Below are 19,175 nucleotides of genomic sequence, written 5' to 3'. Positions count from 1 at the left end.
CTTTACGACAGAACGTTCAAGTTTCCTAGGAGCTATTTTCAACACGACAACACAAGGCTACATGTTGCTCATGCTACAACGGCCTGCAGAATCTCCTGACTTGTCTCTCATCGAGCACATCTGGGACGACATTGATCAGCAATTGCAAAGAGAGCTGATAGCAGAGGATCTTGATGATTTGTATGTTCAAGTGCTTTCAGGGTGGTAGAACATCCCTCAGCCCACAATTAATTACCTCACTGTATTTCAGCATATGACACTTGTAATCATTACTGAATAATTTGAGATGTTTTGAAAAGGTTTCCATTTTTCCATCATTATCATGTCCATCTATCCCATGATTTCCATAATTCCATGACTTTTCCTTGTTGACGTCGCAATCTTAATGGTGAGGATATATATATATACAGTGCATTGTGAAAGTATTTGGCCCCCTTGAACTTTTCTACCTTTTGCCACATTTCTGGCTTCAAACAAAGATATAAAATTCTATTTTTTTTTGTGAAGAATCAACAACAAGTGGGACACAATCGTGAAGTGCAACAAAATTTATTGGACATTTAAACTTTTTTAACAAATTAAAAACTGAAAAGTGGGGTATGCAATATTATTCGGCCCCTTTACTTTAAGTGCAGCAAACTCACTCCAGAAGTTCAGTGACGATCTCTGAAGGATCAGAGATGCAGCCAAAAGGCCCATGATCACTCTGGATGAACTGCAGAGATCTACAGTTGAGGTTGGAGAGTCTGTCCATAGGACAACAATCAGTCATACACTGCACAAATCTGGCCTTTATGGAAGAGTGGCAAGAAGAAAGCCATTTCTCAAAGATATCCATAAAAAGTCTTGTTTGAAGTTTGCCACAAGGCACCTGGGAGACACACCAAACATGTGGAATAAGGTGCTCTGGTCAGATGAAACCAAAATCAAACTTTTTGGCCACAATGCAAAACAATATGTTTGGCGTAAAAGCAACACAGTTCATCACCCTCAAAACACCATCCCCACTGTCAAACATGGTTGTGGCAGCATCATGGTTTGGGTCTGATTTTCTTCAGCAGTGATAGGGAAGATGGTTAAATTTGATGGGAAGAAGGACAGAGCCAAATACAGGACCATTCTGGAAGAAAATCTGTTGAAGTCTTCAAAAGACCTGAGACTGGGATGGAGATTTATCTTCTAACAAGACAATGATCCCAAACAAAGCAAAATCTACAATGGAATGGTTCAAAAATAAAGGTATCCAGGTGCTAGAATGGCCAAGTCAAAGTCCAGACCTGAATCCAAATCGAGAATCTGTGGAAAGAGCTGAAAACTGCTGTTCACCAACGCCCTCCATCCAACCTCAATGAGCTCGAGCTGTTTTGCAAGGAAGAGTGGGCAAGAATTTCAGCCTCTTGGTGTGCAAAACTGATAGAGGCATACCCCAAGCGACTTGCAGCTGTAATCGCAGCAAAAGGTGGCGCTACAAAGTATTAACTCAAGGGGGCCGAATAATATTGCACGCCCCACTTTTCAGTTTTTAATTTGTTAAAAAAGTTTAAAATATCCAATAAATTTTGTTCCACTTCACAATTGTGTCCCACTTGTTGATTCTTCCCCAAAAAATTAGAATTTTATATCTTTATGTTTGAAGCCAGAAATGTGGCAAAAGGTAGAAAAGTTCAAGGGGGCCAAATACTTTCACAATGCACTGTATATATACAAATACATATACACACACACACACATTATATATATATATATATATATATATATATATATATATATATATATATATATATATATATATATAATGATGATGATGCATTATTGAGAGAGAGCGAGCACAAGAAAGTGATCGAGAGATTAATGACATTTATGTATGCTTTCATGTCTAAGGCACAGTGAAAAATGTAGAGACAAATCAAACTGCATAAGGCCACGTCATATATCAATGTCGTCCCTTCAGTAGACAGATTTCTCATGAACATAGATGGCATTCTCTTTATTAACACTCATAATAAAATGCATCTATACTGTACACCATACCATACGGCTCCTGATTCACATGCGGCTTATTACCTGTAAATAATCTTATATTTTCCATCTCTCCCCTTGTCTGATAAGGCCACCTCATAACTACTGGAATAGGACAAGCCATTGCTGGACTTCTCTCCACTTGGATACCCATTGGCAGGTGACCATGATACTAAAGCTGTTCTGGACTGAATATTAGAGACCTGAAATATAGAAATAAAACAAATATATGTCCAATAATTTTCATATGATTAAACAATCCACAGTGCTACAAATATATACACCATTTAGTATTTAATCTTAGAAACTTTTTCGGTCAATTTTCCTTTGAATTTGTTTCTTTACTCATTTATCGTCACTTTCTACAATTACTTCCTACAGTACAGATTTTTATTTTTTTTTACCAACACAGATTTTCATGACATTTTTACTCAATATGCCATAAAATTCAGCAGGTAGACACCGACTGGCAGAAAAAATGGGGCTCCAACTATTCCTACAAAATAAGCTTCAAGAACATGTAATCACGAAACAGGATTTATGAAAACAGCCAACACACCTATACAGGGATGCACAACCACTTATATATAGTACTTGGGAAGAGGGACCCTTTTTTTCTGGCCTGTGAGGATCTTTGCTAAAAGACCCCAATGATCAGGGTTTTTTTTTTACATTTTTACTAATAAAATACATTTCTTTTTATAAATTTTCAATATGCTGTGAGTATGTGGAGGGGAAATCTCTTTAAAAGGAATGTTTAATCTATATAGATATCTACTAATTTAACCCAGAAACATTTTTTTTATCTGTTATTTTTTGGTTATAGATTTTTTTAATCTAGCGTGCGCTCTTTTCTATAGAAGTTGCAATCGCTGCTGTACAGCCATCCGGCCAGCTTCAGTCCCTCTGCACTCCTCCGATGTTGTACAGGCAAAGCTGTCACTTGCCACCTCCAACTACTTGTGGCATCGGGGAGCCTATATTTTTGCCATGCTGTTGGCCCGAACTGTCAATCATCAGGAGCAAGCAGGAAGTCAGAAGGATGGGGACAGGTGCACCCCAGAAGCTAGTACATGGACCAAATCTTTTAAGCACTATAAGGTATAGCAAAGTACGATGGTGACACTGTATAGAGTCCATACAATTGAATTAGAAGGTTATTAGGCCAATGCATGGGACTGTTTTTTCAGGAACAATACTGTATAATTAGGCACTTTATGTGCACTGTACATCTGAACACTATAGTGAGGTAAAGACACTAACATGGCTCAAAGAGGGCATCAGTGAATAGAGGTAGTTAATTTTTATCTTCATTTTTCATTTAATTTTTTTTTTGGGGTGGGGGGGATTTTTAAATAAAACAATATGATGTTATAAAACTATGTTCATAATTGTTGTGGGCTTTTAGCTCTGGTAACCTTAGCAAAACAATACTGTAATTTCAGGTAAAATGAATCTCCAAGATCCTATCCCAATATATAGTAGATGTAATAATAATATTTTCAAATACCTCCAATTAGAAATGTCATACAGTTCTTCTGATTTGTATGTCACTTACCCCATGTGCAGGGCATTGCAGTAGCTTAGGTAACCATGGTTACAACCACTCATATAGTGACAGTTAGTTAGATAGCTCTTATTGGTTATAACCATGGATACGTAAGCTACTGCAATGCCCTGCACATGAGGTAAGCGACACAGCGAACCTGAACTACATTTCTAATTGGAGGTATTTGCTAATATATTTCACCTACTACATATTTGGATAGGATCTTGGAGATGGGAATACCCCTTTACCTACTCACCCCTACAAATATATTATTGTCAGTGCAGAAGTGGACACAGACAGAAGAGGGTCCCTGTGCAATAATATATGGGCCCCTTGTGGCCCAGTGGCTCATCATAATGCACAATTCTACTTGCTTTGGAGGTGGTAGTGGCCCCCCTACCACTTGGGACCCTGTGCGGCTGCACAGTTTGCACCAATGGTATGTCCGCCCCTAGTCTGTCTTTTTGTAGTGCGCATTGAAGTTAGTTTACAGTACTTTTTATGCAGTGTATATTAGACAGCAATTTCAAATATAAAGCCCCCACTTTAAATATCCAAGGGGCAGTTTTCATTAGACTTGTCCAAGATTTTTGTATGCTGAAAAGTAGCAAACGCATTTGTCTGTTCTGATATATAAAACCAAAGGCTGGTTTGTCTTTATTTTCAGCATAGAGATCAGATTAGAATATTGTGCACAAAGCATGTAATGACAGCACATTTGGTTAATCTTCACATGAAATAGAAAATCCACGTGGATTCATGCTGAAGCAAATATATTATTCTACATGTCTGGAGGAGTGCAATAGGAAAACATGGAAGGTAAAATAATCTCCATGAACATCAATCTGCTCCACACTGGAGAGGAGGTGCGCACTTTAAAAGTCATCTTAGGTCCATTAATAAAGTGATTATAGAGGCATGAATTATTTATATAGAGAAAATACAGATGATGTCTAATAAGAGAAGCAGTAAACACAGAGCCGCTTCTCAATAGGAAAGATGAAAGTAAACACAGGATTGCTGGAAGATTTAATTGGTTTGACGTCTTGTTTACGTACAAAGCAAAACTCAACATATCTCCCCAATTATGTCCCATTTACTTTTACAATCAGCTTAGCCCGCTGCAGATAAAAATACCTCCGGGTAATAAGACTCTAAAACTTCATAACAGAATAGAAAAACAAAAAAGTGTTATTACACCGTGCAAAATCATAATTTGACTGGGTGCACCTGTCTTACAGTTTATAGATAAACAATGTCCTTAAAAAGTTTTAACGACTTGACCAAATAGATTGTCTCACTTTCAATTACCCTTTAAAATGTTCTTCTGAGCTAGAAAATATGTGAGTTTCTCATATGTTAGAGTAATAAGTAAATCAATACTCATCTGTTACATCCCCTGCCGCTCCTGTGCTGCCCGGCAAGTAATCCCCCGTTTGTCCCTGTTTACAACGCAGCGGGCATGACATGTTGTACTCGTGATCACAGAAGCCACTCACTGGTCATTTCAGCAGAGTCCTTATATACAGCTACAAGTTGGCATGGACCATCATTGCCAAAGCGGACACTTCCAGAGGGCAATAGGACAGTGTTGCTCAAGCAGTGGGCAATTTAAGATGCAAGTATGGTTTACCTTATTTATTTTGAGCCATTAATGTCACAACACATCACAGACATAATTCACTCTCCCCATTGGGGGCTCACAATCTAAATTCCCTATCAGTATGTCTTTGGAGTGTGGGAGGAAACCGGAGAACCCAGAGGAAACCCACGCAAACACGGGGAGAACATACAAACTCCTTGCAGATATTATCCTTGGTGGGATTTGAACCCAGGACCCCAGCGCTGCAAAGCTATAGTTCTAATCACTGAGCCACCGTGAAAGGAACCAGTCACGTGGTACATGTAGTGGGTCCTGTAGACAGCATGGTTTAGAGAAGGAGAAGAGGAGTAGAATGATATATAGGTTTGCTGCAAAGTTTCAATATAATTTGTAATATATTCCTTGAGATCCCTGGTGTTTGTCCGTGAGGACAGATCTCTGCATGCACAGTCATACAGAGAAGACTGACAGTCACTGAATAGCATCGCCCACTGGACTCTTCTGAATATTGAAACTTTTCCCATAAAAAATGTATATTAATCTGATCAGCTCCCCCTGCTCTATACCATTCTGCCTGCAGATCAGATACTGTTTTTACATGACAGGTTGCCTTTAAGCCTTCAAAATTCGTTTTTGTTATAGGCACTAGCAAAGGGGATAACAGTAGAAATACAAAGAGTTTATAAGTAGAATAACTTTAGAACCATGTTACCTTCAGCAGAATTTGCTTTCTGGAGGAGGTATGGTCTGAGGCTGACAAAAGGTAACCCTAATGGAGTCCACAATAGGGTAACAACCAGTACTTACATCAGACAAAGACCAGCCTCTGCAGCACATGACTTCTATAGGCAACTGGGGCCATCACTGCACTCACATTGGTCAAAAGGACGAAGGAGAGGAGGAGCAGACGCCACAGCAGTAAAGGCTGATCTTCGGTAGTAACAGAATAATTGTCCACAACCAATAGAAATCTAATGTATAATTCGGATAGTTATGGCAAGCAGTGATCTATGGATACTGAAACAATGGATAAGTGCAGTACAACTAAATATTCTCCTCTGGCCGTGTTCGAATCATGTTAATAGCTTCCGCTTGACCTATATGCTGAGAAAAGCTATCAAAGTATACCTCTAATTGAAGCCACTTTGTGACATTTATCATATAAAACCTCCCATTTGGACAGACATGAACAGTATTTATGTCCTCCTGTTGTATGTCGAAGATCAGTCCACTATGCTATTCCATACTTTATGGTATATTGAATTAAGTATTAGCCCAATGGAGGCGAAAAGAACACTCCTTCAGCTTCATTTGAGTAATTGGAACTCTATGGACATTCTTAACACATACATTGAAAGATCTTACCTAGTGCACACGCTAAGTGAAGGCATAACGTGATGTGAAACTCACCTATCAAAGCTAAAAGTATAAGGCTGCGCTACATAGATGTAAGTGCTAAATGGATACTTCCGCATCGAACCTAATCTGACCCAGCCTCCACCCAGAGGCTCTGTTCTCATCCGCCAGAAGATATTTTTTTGTGTGTATATATATATATATATATATATACAGTACAGACCAAAAGTTTGGACACACCTTCTCATTTAAAGATTTTTCTGTATTTTCATGACTATGAAAATTGTACATTCACACTGAAGGCATCAAAACTATGAATTAACACATGTGGAATTATATAGTTAACAAAAAAGTGTGAAACAACTGAAAATATGTCTTATATTCTAGGTTCTTCAAAGTAGCCACCTTTTGCTTTGATGACTGCTTTGCACACTCTTGGCATTCTCTTGATGAGCTTCAAGAGGTAGTCACCAGAAATGGTTTTCACTTCACAGGTGTGCCCTGTCAGGTTTAATAAGTGGGATTTCTTGGTTGGGACCATCAGTTGTGTTGTGCAGAAGTCACGTGGATACACAGCTGATAGTCCTACTGAATAGACTGTTAGAATTTGTATTATGGCAAGGAAAAAGCAGCTGAGTAAAGAAAAACGAGTGGCCATCATTACTTTAAGAAATGAAGGTCAGTCAGTCCGAAAAATTGGGCAAACTTTGAAAGTGTCCCCAAGTGCAGTTGCAAAAACCATCAAGCGCTACAAAGAAACTGGCTCACATGAGGACCGCCCCAGGAAAGGAAGACCAAGAGTCACCTCTGCTTCTGAGGATAAGTTTATCCGAGTCACCAGCCTCAGAAATCGCAGGTTAACAGCAGCTCAGATTAGAGACCAGGTCAATGCCACACAGAGTTCTAGCAGCAGACACATCTCTACAACAACTGTTAAGAGGAGACTTTGTGCAGCAGGCCTTCATGGTAAAATAGCTGCTAGGAAACCATTGCTAAGGACAGGCAACAAGCAGAAGAGACTTGTTTGGGCTAAAGAACACAAGGAATGGACATTAGACCAGTGGAAATCTGTGCTTTGATCTGATGAGTCCAAATTTGAGATCTTTGGTTCCAACCACCGTGTCTTTGTGCGACGCAGGAAAGGTGAACGGATGGACTCTACATGCCTGGTTCCCACCATGAAGCATAGAGGAGGAGGTGTGATGGTGTGGGCGTGCTTTGCTGGTGACACTGTTGTGGATTTATTCAAAATTGAAGGCATACTGAACCAGCATGGCTACCACAGCATCTTGCAGCGGCATGCTATTCCATCCGGTTTGCGTTTAGTTGGACCATCATTTATTTTTCAACAGGACAATGACCCCAAACATACCTCCAGGCTGAGTAAGGGCTATTTGACCAAGAAGGAGAGTGATGGGGTGCTACGCCAGATGACCTAGCCTCCACAGTCACCAGACCTGAACCCAATCGAGATGGTTTGGGGTGAGCTGGACCGCAGAGTGAAGGCAAAAGGGCCAACAAGTGCTAAGCATCTCTGGGAATGCCTTCAAGATTGTTGGAAGACCATTTCTGGTGACTACCTCTTGAAGCTCATCAAGAGAATGCCAAGAGTGTGCAAAGCAGTCATCAAAGCAAAAGGTGGCGAGTTTGAAGAACCTAGAATATAAGACATATTTTCAGTTGCTTCACACTTTTTTGTTAAGTATATAATTCCACATGTGTTAATTCATAGTTTTGATGCCTTCAGTGTGAATGTACAATTTTCATAGTCATGAAAATACAGAAAAATCTTTAAATGAGAAGGTGTGTCCAAACTTTTGGTCTGTACTGTAATATATATATATATATATATATATATATATATATATATATATACAGTACAGACCAAAAGTTTGGACACACCTTCTCATTTAAAGATTTTTCTGTATTTTCTTGACTTTGAAAATTGTACATTCACACTGAAGGCATCAAAACTATGAATTAACACATGTGGAATTATATACTTAACAAAAAAGTGTGAAACAACTGAAAATATGTCTTATATTCTAGGTTCTTCAAAGTAGCCACCTTTTGCTTTGATGACTGCTTTGCACACTCTTGGCATTCTCTTGATGAGCTTCAAGAGGTAGTCACCGGAAATGGTCTTCCAACAATCTTGAAGGAATTCCCAGAGATGCATAGCACTTGTTGGCCCTTTTGCCTTCACTCTGCGGTCCAGCTCACCCCAAACCATCTTGATTGGGTTCAGGTCTGGTGACTGTGGAGGTCAGGTCATCTGGCGTAGCACCCCATCACTCTCCTTCTTGGTCAAATAGCCCTTACACAGCCTGGAGGTGTGTTTGAGGTCATTGTCCTGTTAAAAAATAAATGATGGTACAACTAAATGCAAACCGGATGGAATAGCATGCCGCTGCAAGATGCTGTGGTAGCCATGCCTGTTCAGTATGCCTTCAATTTTTAATAAATTCCCCACAGTGTCACCAGCTAAGCACCCCCACACCATCACACCTCCTCCTCCATGCTTCAAGGTGGGAACCAGGCATGTAGATTCCATCCGTTCACCTTTTCTGCGTCGCACAAAGACACGGTGGTTGGAACCAAAGATCTCAAATTTGGACTCATCAGACCAAAGCACAGATTTCCACTGGTCTAATGTCCATTCCTTGTGTTCTTTAGGCCAAACAAGTCTCTTCTGCTTGTTGCCTGTCCTTAGCAGTGGTTTCCTGGCAGCTATTTTACCATGAAGGCCTGCTGCACAAAGTCTTCTCTTAGCAGTTGTTGTAGAGATGTGTCTGGTGCTAGAACTCTGTGTGGCATTGACCTGGTCTCTAATCTGAGCTGCTGTTAACCTGCGATTTCTGAGGCTGGTGACTTGGAAAACTTATCCTCAGAAGCAGAGGTGACTCTTGGTCTTCCTTTCCTGGGGCGGTCCTCATGTGAGCCAGTTTCTTTGTAGCGCTTGATGGTTTTTGCAACTGCACTTGGGGACACTTTCAAAGTTTTCCCAATTTTTCGCACTGACTGATCTTCATTTCTTAAAGTAATGATGGCCATTCGTTTTTCTTTACTTAGCTGCTTTTTTCTTGCCATAATACAATTTCTAACAGTCTATTCAGTAGGACTATCAGCTGTGTATCCACCTGACTTCTGCACAACACAACTGATGGTCCCAATCCCATTTATAAGGCAAGAAATCCCACTTATTAAACTTGACAGGGCACACCTGTAAAGTGAAAACCATTTCCGGTGACTACCTCTTGAAGCTCATCAAGAGAATGCCAAGAGTGCAACGCAGTCATCAAAGCAAAAGGTGGCTACTTTGAAGAACCTAGAATATAAGACATATTTTCAGTTGTTTCACACTTTTTTGTTAAGTATATAATCCCACATGTGTCAATTCATAGTTTTGATGCCTTCAGTGTGAATGTACAATTTTCATAGTCAGGAAAATACAGAAAAATCTTTAAATGAGAAGGTGTGTCCAAACTTTTGGTCTGTACTGTATATATATATATATATAAATCATACAGTCCTTGTAGTAGCAGGGATTCACCTGCTATGAGTGCAGCAACTCCACATGGTTCAGGAACAAACACAGGCTCCCTTCTGGAGCTTACTTCTCCAGACATTGAACTCTGAATGCCTCAGATGGCCAAGTCTGGCCACCCTGAGGCAGAGAGATATGGTGAATGACCTCCCACCCTACACAACAGTCATTCACAAAAAAACACTCCCTTTACTATGGAGTTAACCCCTCTCAACAAATAACATGCTGGAGGAAACTTAATGGTTTTAGTTCACTGACGCCAACAGCCTCAGGGAAACATATCTCTCCTCCAGCACTTTACCAGTGACTTTGTCACTAATATATTATTATATATATATATATATATATATATATATATATATATATATATATATATATATATATATATATATATATATATATATATATATATACACACACAGTACAGACCAAAAGTTTGGACACACCTTCTCATTTAAAGATTTTTCTGTATTTCCATGCCTATGAAAATTTTACATTCACACTGAAGGCATCAAAACTATGAATTAACACGTGTGGAATTATATACTTAACAAAAAAGTGTGAAACAACTGAAAATATGTCTTATATTCTAGGTTCTTCAAAGTAGCCACCTTTTGCTTTGATGACTGCTTTGCACACTCTTGGCATTCTCTTGATGAGCTTCAAGAGGTAGTCACCGGAAATGGTCTTCCAACAATCTTGAAGGAGTTCCCAGAGATGATTAGCACTTGTTGGCCCTTTTGCTTGCACTCTGCGGTCCAGCTCACCCCAAACCATCTCGATTGGGTTCAGGTCTGGTGACTGTGGAGGCCAGGTCATCTGGCGTAGCACCCCATCACTCTCCTTCTTGGTCAAATAGCCCTTACACAGCCTGGAGGTGTGTTTGGGGTCATTGTCCTGTTGAAAAATAAATGATGGTCCAACTAAACGCAAACCGGATGGAATAGCATGCCGCTGCAAGATGCTGTGGTAGCCATGCTGGCTCAGTATGCCTTCAATTTTGAATAAATCCTCAACAGTGTCACCAGCAAAGCACCCCCACACCATCACACCTCCTCCTCCATGCTTCATGGTGGGAACCAGGCATGTAGAGTCCATCCGTTCACCTTTTCTGCGTCGCACAAAGACACGGTGATTGGAACCAAAGATCTCAAATTTGGACTCATCAGACCAAAGCACAGATTTCCACTGGTCTAATGTCCATTCCTTGTGTTCTTTAGCCCAAACAAGTCTCTTCTGCTTGTTGCCTGTCCTTAGCAGTGGTTTCCTAGCAGCTATTTTTCCATGAAGGCCTGCTGCACAAAGTCTCCTCTTAACAGTTGTTGTAGAGATGTGTCTGTTGCTAGAACTCTGTGTGGCATTGACCTGGTCTCTAATCTGAGCTGCTGTTAACCTGCGATTTCTGAGGCTGGTGACTCGGATAAACTTATCCTCAGAAGCAGAGGTGACTCTTGGTCTTCCTTTCCTGGGGCGGTCCTCATGTGAGCCAGTTTCTTTGTAGCGCTTGATGGTTTTTGCAACTGCACTTGGGGACACTTTCAAATTTTCCCAATTTTTAGAACTGACTGACCTTCATTTCTTAAAGTAATAATGGCCACTCGTTTTTCTTTACTTAGAATTTGTATTATGGCAAGAAAAAAGCAGCTAACAGTCTATTCAGTAGGACTATCAGCCGTGTATCCACCTGACTTCTGCACAACACAACTGACGGTCCCAACCCCATTTATAAGGCAAGAAATCCCACTTATTAAACCTGACAGGGCACACCTGTGAAGTGAAAACCATTTCCAGTGACTACCTCTTGAAGCTCATCAAGAGAATGCCAAGAGTGTGCAAAGCAGTCATCAAAGCAAAAGGTGGCTACTTTGAAGAACCTAGAATATAAGACATATTTTCAGTTGTTTCACACTTTTTTGTTAAGTATATAATTCCACATGTGTTAATTCATAGTTTTGATGCCTTCAGTGTGAATGTTCAATTTTCAAAGTCATGAAAATACAGAAAAATCTTTAAATGAGAAGGTGTGTCCAAACTTTTGGTCTGTACTGTATATATCAAACATATACACATTTGTGTGTGTATATATACAGTTATATGAAAAAGTTTGGGCACCCCTATTAATCTTAAGCTTAATGTTTTATAAAAATTGGTGTTTTTGCAACAGCTATTTCAGTTTGATATATGTAATAACTGTTGGACACAGTAATGTTTCTGCCTTGAAATGAGGTTTATTGTACTAACAGAAAATGTGCAATCTGCATTCAAACAAAATTTGACAGGTGCATAAGTATGGGCACCCTTATCATTTTCTTGTTTTAAATACTCCTACCTACTTTTTACTGACTTACTAAAGCACTTTTTTTGGTTTTGTAACCTCATTGAGCTTTGAACTTCATAGCCAGGTGTATGCAATCATGAGAAAAGCTACTTAAAGTGGCCACTTGCAAGTTGTTCTCCTGTTTGAATCTCCTCTGAAGAGTGGCATCATGGGCTCCTCAAAACAACTGTCAAATGATCTGAAAACAAAGATTATTCAACATAGTTGTTCAGGGGAAGGATCCAAAAAGCTGTCTCAGCGATTTAACCTGTCAGTTTCCACTGTGAGGAACATAGTAAGGAAATGGAAGAACACAGGGACAGTTCTTGTTAATGCCAAAAGTGGCAGGCCAAGAAAAACATCAGAAAGGCAGAGAAGAAGAATGGTGAGATCAGTCAAGGACAATCCTCAGACCACCTCCAGAGAGCTGCAGCATCAACTTGCTGCAGATGGTGTCACTGTGCATCGGTCAACTATACAACGCACTTTGCACAAGGAGAAGCTGTATGGGAGAGTGATGCGAAAGAAGCCGTTTCTGCAAGCACGCCACAAACAGAGTCGGCTGAGGTATGCAAAAGCACATTTGGAGAAGCCAATTTCTTTTTGGAAGAAGGTCCTGTGGACTGATGAAACCAAGATTGACTTGTTTGGTCATACAAAAAGGCGTTATGCATGGCGGCAAAAAATCACAGCATTCCAAGAAAAACACTTGCTACCCACAGTAAAATTTGGTGGAGGTTCCATCATGCTTTGGGGCTGTGTGGCCAATGCCGGCACCGGGAATCTTGTTAAAGTTGAGGGACGCATGGATTCCACTCAGTATCAGCAGATTCTTGACAATAATGTTCAAGAATCAGTGACAAAGTTGAAGTTACGCAGGGGATGGATCTTTCAGCAAGACAATGATCCAAAACACCGCTCCAAATCTACTCAGGCATTCATGCAGAGGAACAATTACAATGTTCTGAAATGGCCATCCCAGTCCCCAGACCTGAATATCATTGAACATCTGTGGGATCATTTGAAGAGGGCTGTCCATGCTCAGCGACCATCAAACTTAACTGAACTGGAATTGTTTTGTAAAGAGGAATGGTCAAAAATACCTTCATCCAGGATCCAGGAAATCATTAAAAGCTACAGGAAGCGACTAGAGGCTGTTATTTTTGCAAAAGGAGGATCTAGTAAATATTAATATCACTTTTCTGGTGAGGTGCCCATACTTATGCACCTGTCCAATTTTGTTTGAATGCAGATTGCACATTTTCTGTTAGTACAATAAACCTCATTTCAAGGTAGAAACATTACTGTGTCCAACAGTTATTACATATATCAAACTGAAATAGCTGTTGCAAAAACACCAATTTTTATAAAACATTAAGCTTAAGATTAATAGGGGTGCCCAAACTTTTTCATATAACTATATATATATATATATATTATATATATATATATATATATATATATATATTAGTATCTGTATGTATGTACACATACACTCTGAAGTCCTACAGCATGTACATAGTTGTTTGAACACGTACCATTAACTTCTCAATTCCTGATAAAATCTCTTGATTTTTCTTTATTTCGGGTTCATATTCTGTAACAGAAACATGTAAGAGAACAATTAACAGAAGTCACAAACCCAGACCCATATATATCATACATGGTAGTATAGAAAGTATTGACATTAGAAGTAGCCCATCACTGCATGTCAATACCAAATGATCACTTTCCATGTTGACTACATAACCAAAAACTGGGCAAACATCTATTTCCTCATAGATTTATAAGCTTGTGAGCAGGGTCCTCACTCCTCTTGGCATTTGTTGAATTGTGTGTTACTCTGTAATGTTTTTATTGTCTGTACAATTCCCCTCTAAAATGTAAAGTGATACAAAATATGTTGTCGCTATAGAAATAAATATTATGTTAAAAGAATCATTAAAAAAAATATCTGTTGTACTTCCAATAATCCAGCATACCCGAGATCCCCAATGATGGAATTGTATACTGTAAAAACATATAAAAGCCAATACAGTCTTTTTGTACTTAAACCTGTATATGTGATAAGGGTGCATTTGTTTGAGCGACTAATTTATTAAATGAACTTAAAAGCTTTTATACATGATATTCTTTACAGAAACAATATTAGCGGATACCTATATTACATTGCTTGACCTTTGTATGGGAACAGAATATTTATTCTGCCTTTTTTTTAGAAGTTGATAAAGGCGGTTCTGTCAGGTTTGACACCAAGAAAAACGCAGCTCGCAATGTTATGTCCCCTCAAAAAAACACCTGAAAAATAACTCAGAATACACTTGACGGACTCTTCTTGTTCATTTCTATTGATTAATGACTTGCTGTTCTTATGTTCAGCCTTTTGGCCATTTTTAATTTGCGTCAGAATTTCAACACTGCCAAGTGATTAAAAGAAGCAACATGTGAATTCTTCAGGCATTTTCCGCTGCAAAAGTTGCACCATACTTAACAATAGAAAGGCTACAAAAACTTTCCAAAAGACACCTGGGCGCTGTATTTTTCCTTATTTTTTTATGGGTTTTTGAGAAATTTTCACCAGTGTTTTATTCATTGCTTATTGAATTTTAAACAATGATTGAAAAAAGGCCACAAAAAAACTGTTAAAACCGTTAAAGCATTTAAAAAAAAAAAATTCAGGAAACATTAATAAAACGCAGCAAAAATGCATCGAAAAGGTTACATAGAAGGACAGTTTTCTGAAGTGGTTTCTGCCTCAAAAATCTGTGGCTTTTGACTTCCTCAAAAAAACAAAAACTGTGTGCATATGGCCGTAACCTTACAGTCTAGATAAAAGAAACCACAAAACTCCCCGACAGCTCCCATTTATAAACTCCTCAACATTGAAATTGCAAAACCAAGAGAGCAGACTCATGGTCTTATGACAATCACAAGTGAAAGACAATTTAATGATATACAAGTGATGGAATGAAAAAAAAAAAATGGAAAAACTTTCAAAGATGTTCAGCAGCAAATCTTCATGTTTTGCCCAAGTGAATTCAGTCCTCAGACAAGCAAGCCATTAATAACCTTATACTCAATACTGAAACAATCAAAATGTTTTGAAAAGGTTTTCATTTTTTCATCATTTGGATGTCATCGTGCATATGTGTGTGGGTGTGTTTGTGGGGATGGGAGGGTATCTTTCCTGTGAGGGCAATCATACTGTGAGGGAGGGTAAAACTAAGTGGGCCATCATACTGTGTGTGTGTATGGGATGTGTTGGAGAGGTTATTATACGGTGTGTATGGGAGGTGCTGTGGGGATCATTATAATGTGTGGGAGAGTGGATTGTGTGAGTGGTTGAGGGGTCAGCATTTTATGAGTGGGGATATGGTGGCCATCCCACGGTTCGTGGGGTTAATTTAAGGGGTCATTACTATATGTGGGGGTATCATACTGTTTGTATGTGGGAGCCATTATAATATGTGGAAAATGTTGGAGCAATCAAACTGTGTGAGGGGATCACACTGTGGAGGAATCAGACTGTGGTAGCATCATACCGTGGGTGGGTCATTGTGGAGGTATCATACCGTGTTCAGGGTCCCTGGGGGTTTTATAATGTATGTGGTTGAACTGTAGGTACATCAAACTGTGGAGCGGTGGTCACTGTCAGCCTCATAATGTGTGTGGGAATATCATACTGTGCTGCAGGCACTGCAGAGGCATCATACTGTGTTGGGGGCACTTTGAGGACATCATAGTCTGTTGGGGGCCTCATATATTCGTGCAGGCACATAGGGCTCAACATAATGAGAGTTTGGGGTGTACTGTGGAAAAATTCACTGTAGGGACACAGACAGTGCAGCGGGTGCATTTTTGGTGGTACCATACTTTATGAGGGCCATGAAAGAAGTATCGTAGTGGTTGAGAACACAAGGTGCTTCAATGAGGGCAAAATTACTGTATACATTCCAGAATATATGTCCTTCTCCCTGTTTTAAAAAGTTTGAAAGTTAGGAGGCATTTCCTTCTGTGACTGCACCATACGCAGTGATCCAACCTACTCCAACGAATATTTTTTAGGGGAAGGACTGGGTATCAGAAGCCCAATTAGGACTTCTACTATGGGACTCCATAATTTTAATGTACGACCCTGGATCTGGGGTCTAGGTTTCGTGCAATCATTTCTAATAAAACTGTAACAGTGAAGAAAAGTCATTCACTTTGCGCTCTAAACCATTAAAGGGGTTGTCCAGTTTTATGGTTACATAGTTACATAGTTTATAAGGCCGAAAAAAGACAAGCGTCCATCCAGTTCAGCCTATTTCTTGTGCACTGCAGCTATTCCGCAGCGTTGATCCAGGGGAAGGCAACAAAAAACCATGCGGTATAGGCCAATTTACATCATTGAGGAAAAATTCACTTCCCGACACCAATCTGGCAGTCAGATTAAATCCCTGGATTAATTAACTAAGCATAAGATGTAAAATTAACTAAGCATAAGATGGTACAAGTCTACAGTCACTAAACCAATAACAGGCCCATGGTAACTAAGCCTTATTTGGAAAATTGATCAATATGAAGAGATAGAAAACTGTGTGAGGGTATAAAGAATCAACTTCTGCATTGATCCACATTGGAAGGGAAAAATAAAGCCATCTCAGAAACTTCAAACAAGGCATGGTTATTGGTGCTAGGGAAACTGGGCAATTGTTTAAAAACTGGCAACCTTTTTTGTGTGCAATGAGTATACAGAGAATGGCATGATGGAGAAAAATCACCCAGGGAGGAGGATGTCAGATGGTACATGGACAAGCAGGCCGCAGCTCAATACAAGGCTGGTGCTCAACATGTCTGAATATACAACTGGTAGTTCCTTACTATGGCTGGCCTGTAGCCACAGATGACCAGTTTGAATGCCATTACTAAGCAAAAGTTATGAGCGCAGTAGGTAGAAGTGTGCAAAAATGTGATGACCGAAAGGTGGACATTGCCTACTCAGAAGAATCTAGATTTCTGTTGCACCATGCTGGGAATATCAGAATTTGGTACAAGCAGAATAAATCAATGAACCATAATTTCAGGTGTCAACCATTTGGGCTGATGGAGGTACAGTATTGTTGTGGGGAATGTTTTCTTGGCATGCCCTCGGTCCTTTGATACCTTTGGACTGTAGGGCAGGCATAAGCATTGTGGACAAAAAAAGAACCCCTTTATGGATTTACCCTATGGAAGAACGACGCTTTAGGAAGGATAATGCACTATGCCACAAGATTCATATAGTCACAGACTGATTCAGGAATATGACAGCAAGTTTTTGTTCCTTCCCTGTCCTCCACAAACCCCAGATCTTAATCTTCTAGAATCCCTCTATGACGTGGTAGAACCAGCTGTTCCGGGCATGTCCATCTAATTTGCAACAACTGCAAGAAGCTAACCTGTCCACATGGGCCATTATTCCTGAAGAATAATTTCATCACATAGTAGAAGCTAGGCCATGACTGATTCCTATGCTATGATGCAGGAAGGAGGTTCAATGCACTCACAGATGGGAGTTTCTAAAACATTGACCATTCAGGGTGTAACTCATTATTATATTATTTCCCATACCATCAATAAATAAATGTAAAAAAAATACGTTGGCAGGGAGAATATAAGGGGGTGGTCTCCTTGATAAAATTAGCACTCTCCATTGTGCTACTCCTCTCATTCCATTCAGAGTTTGTGTCATTTCACGTTTGTTGCTTCTTCAATCGTGATATGCTGCAGAATATGTTGGTCTTATTTAAAGGGAACCTGCCATCAAATTTTTACCACCCAACCGGAGAGCAGCATGATGTAGAGACAAAGATCCTGACCCTGACCGAGAAAGCTGGAGAGGAACCACCAGAGCCCGGTAAGAACTTTTTACACAATACTGTAGGTAATAAAATAATATACAACTATCTTACAAAGCTCAGAATCATCCATAATCACCCGTAAAGGGAACATAAGAGAATTTTTATAGTTTAGTTTCTATAAGATGTTGTAGGTAAGGGGTCAATTCAGATGATCCCACAGCACTTAATTCATATCTAGGATAATGGTATATTGGATTACATACAATTTTACATTGAGAAAAGCAACAATGAAAGAAACATTTCGGGCACTTTGCAATGTTTTAGTATAGACTACAAAATGGAGTGGAAGTTTACACTTTGTCCACTAGAGGGCAGTCTACACCACAGAATATATTGCTGTCTAAACATAAATGACGAAATCCACGCATTAGATAAAACAAATGACTAAGTTCTTATTGTTCTCTTTATGTACTTCACAGAAAGAAACAGATTGTTTGCTTTATGACTAAAAATATCACTTACTACAAATTACAGTTATTATTTTTCCATTTTACAGATATTACTTCCATAACACAATAAGGAAAATTAAAATACCTTAAGAACATGACAGTTTTTGACACCAGAGTCAATTAAAAGTATTGAACACTGAAATATTTGCCTTTAGAAAACATAGAAGTTTCCCAAATCTGCAATAAACCCGGATATACAGTACAGACCATAAGTTTGGACACACCTTCTCATTTAAAGATTTTTCTGTATTTTCTTGACTATGAAAATTGTACATTCACACTGAAGGCATCAAAACTATGAATTAACACATGTGGAATTATATACGTAACAAAAAAGTGTGAAACAACTGAAAATATGTCTTATATTCTAGGTTCTTCAAAGTAGCCACCTTTTGCTTTGATGACTGCTTTGCACACTCTTGGCATTCTCTTGATGAGCTTCAAGAGGTAGTC

The 19,175-nt window shown here is 39.3% G+C and overlaps 1 protein-coding gene across 2 annotated transcripts in view; it reads right to left on the bottom strand.

The window, feature by feature from the left end:
- FNDC3B (fibronectin type III domain containing 3B) overlaps window positions 1–19,175 on the bottom strand; it is a 413,666-nt gene that overhangs the window by 130,171 nt on the left and 264,320 nt on the right. For both annotated transcript variants that reach the window (XM_073674905.1, XM_073674906.1), the window contains exons 7-8: window positions 13,930–13,988; window positions 2,065–2,222 (exon numbers count right to left, since the gene is read on the bottom strand). In XM_073674905.1, the coding sequence (XP_073531006.1) occupies window positions 2,065–2,222; window positions 13,930–13,988 (217 nt within the window). The remainder of the gene's footprint in view (window positions 1–2,064; window positions 2,223–13,929; window positions 13,989–19,175) is intronic.

Source organism: Phyllobates terribilis, unplaced genomic scaffold, assembly GCF_046119375.1.
Source record: "Phyllobates terribilis strain yellow unplaced genomic scaffold, ASM4611937v1 Scaffold_3__8_contigs__length_932513732, whole genome shotgun sequence".
Lineage (NCBI taxonomy): Eukaryota > Metazoa > Chordata > Amphibia > Anura > Dendrobatidae > Phyllobates > Phyllobates terribilis.
This window is presented reverse-complemented; position numbering and strand designations above follow the sequence as displayed.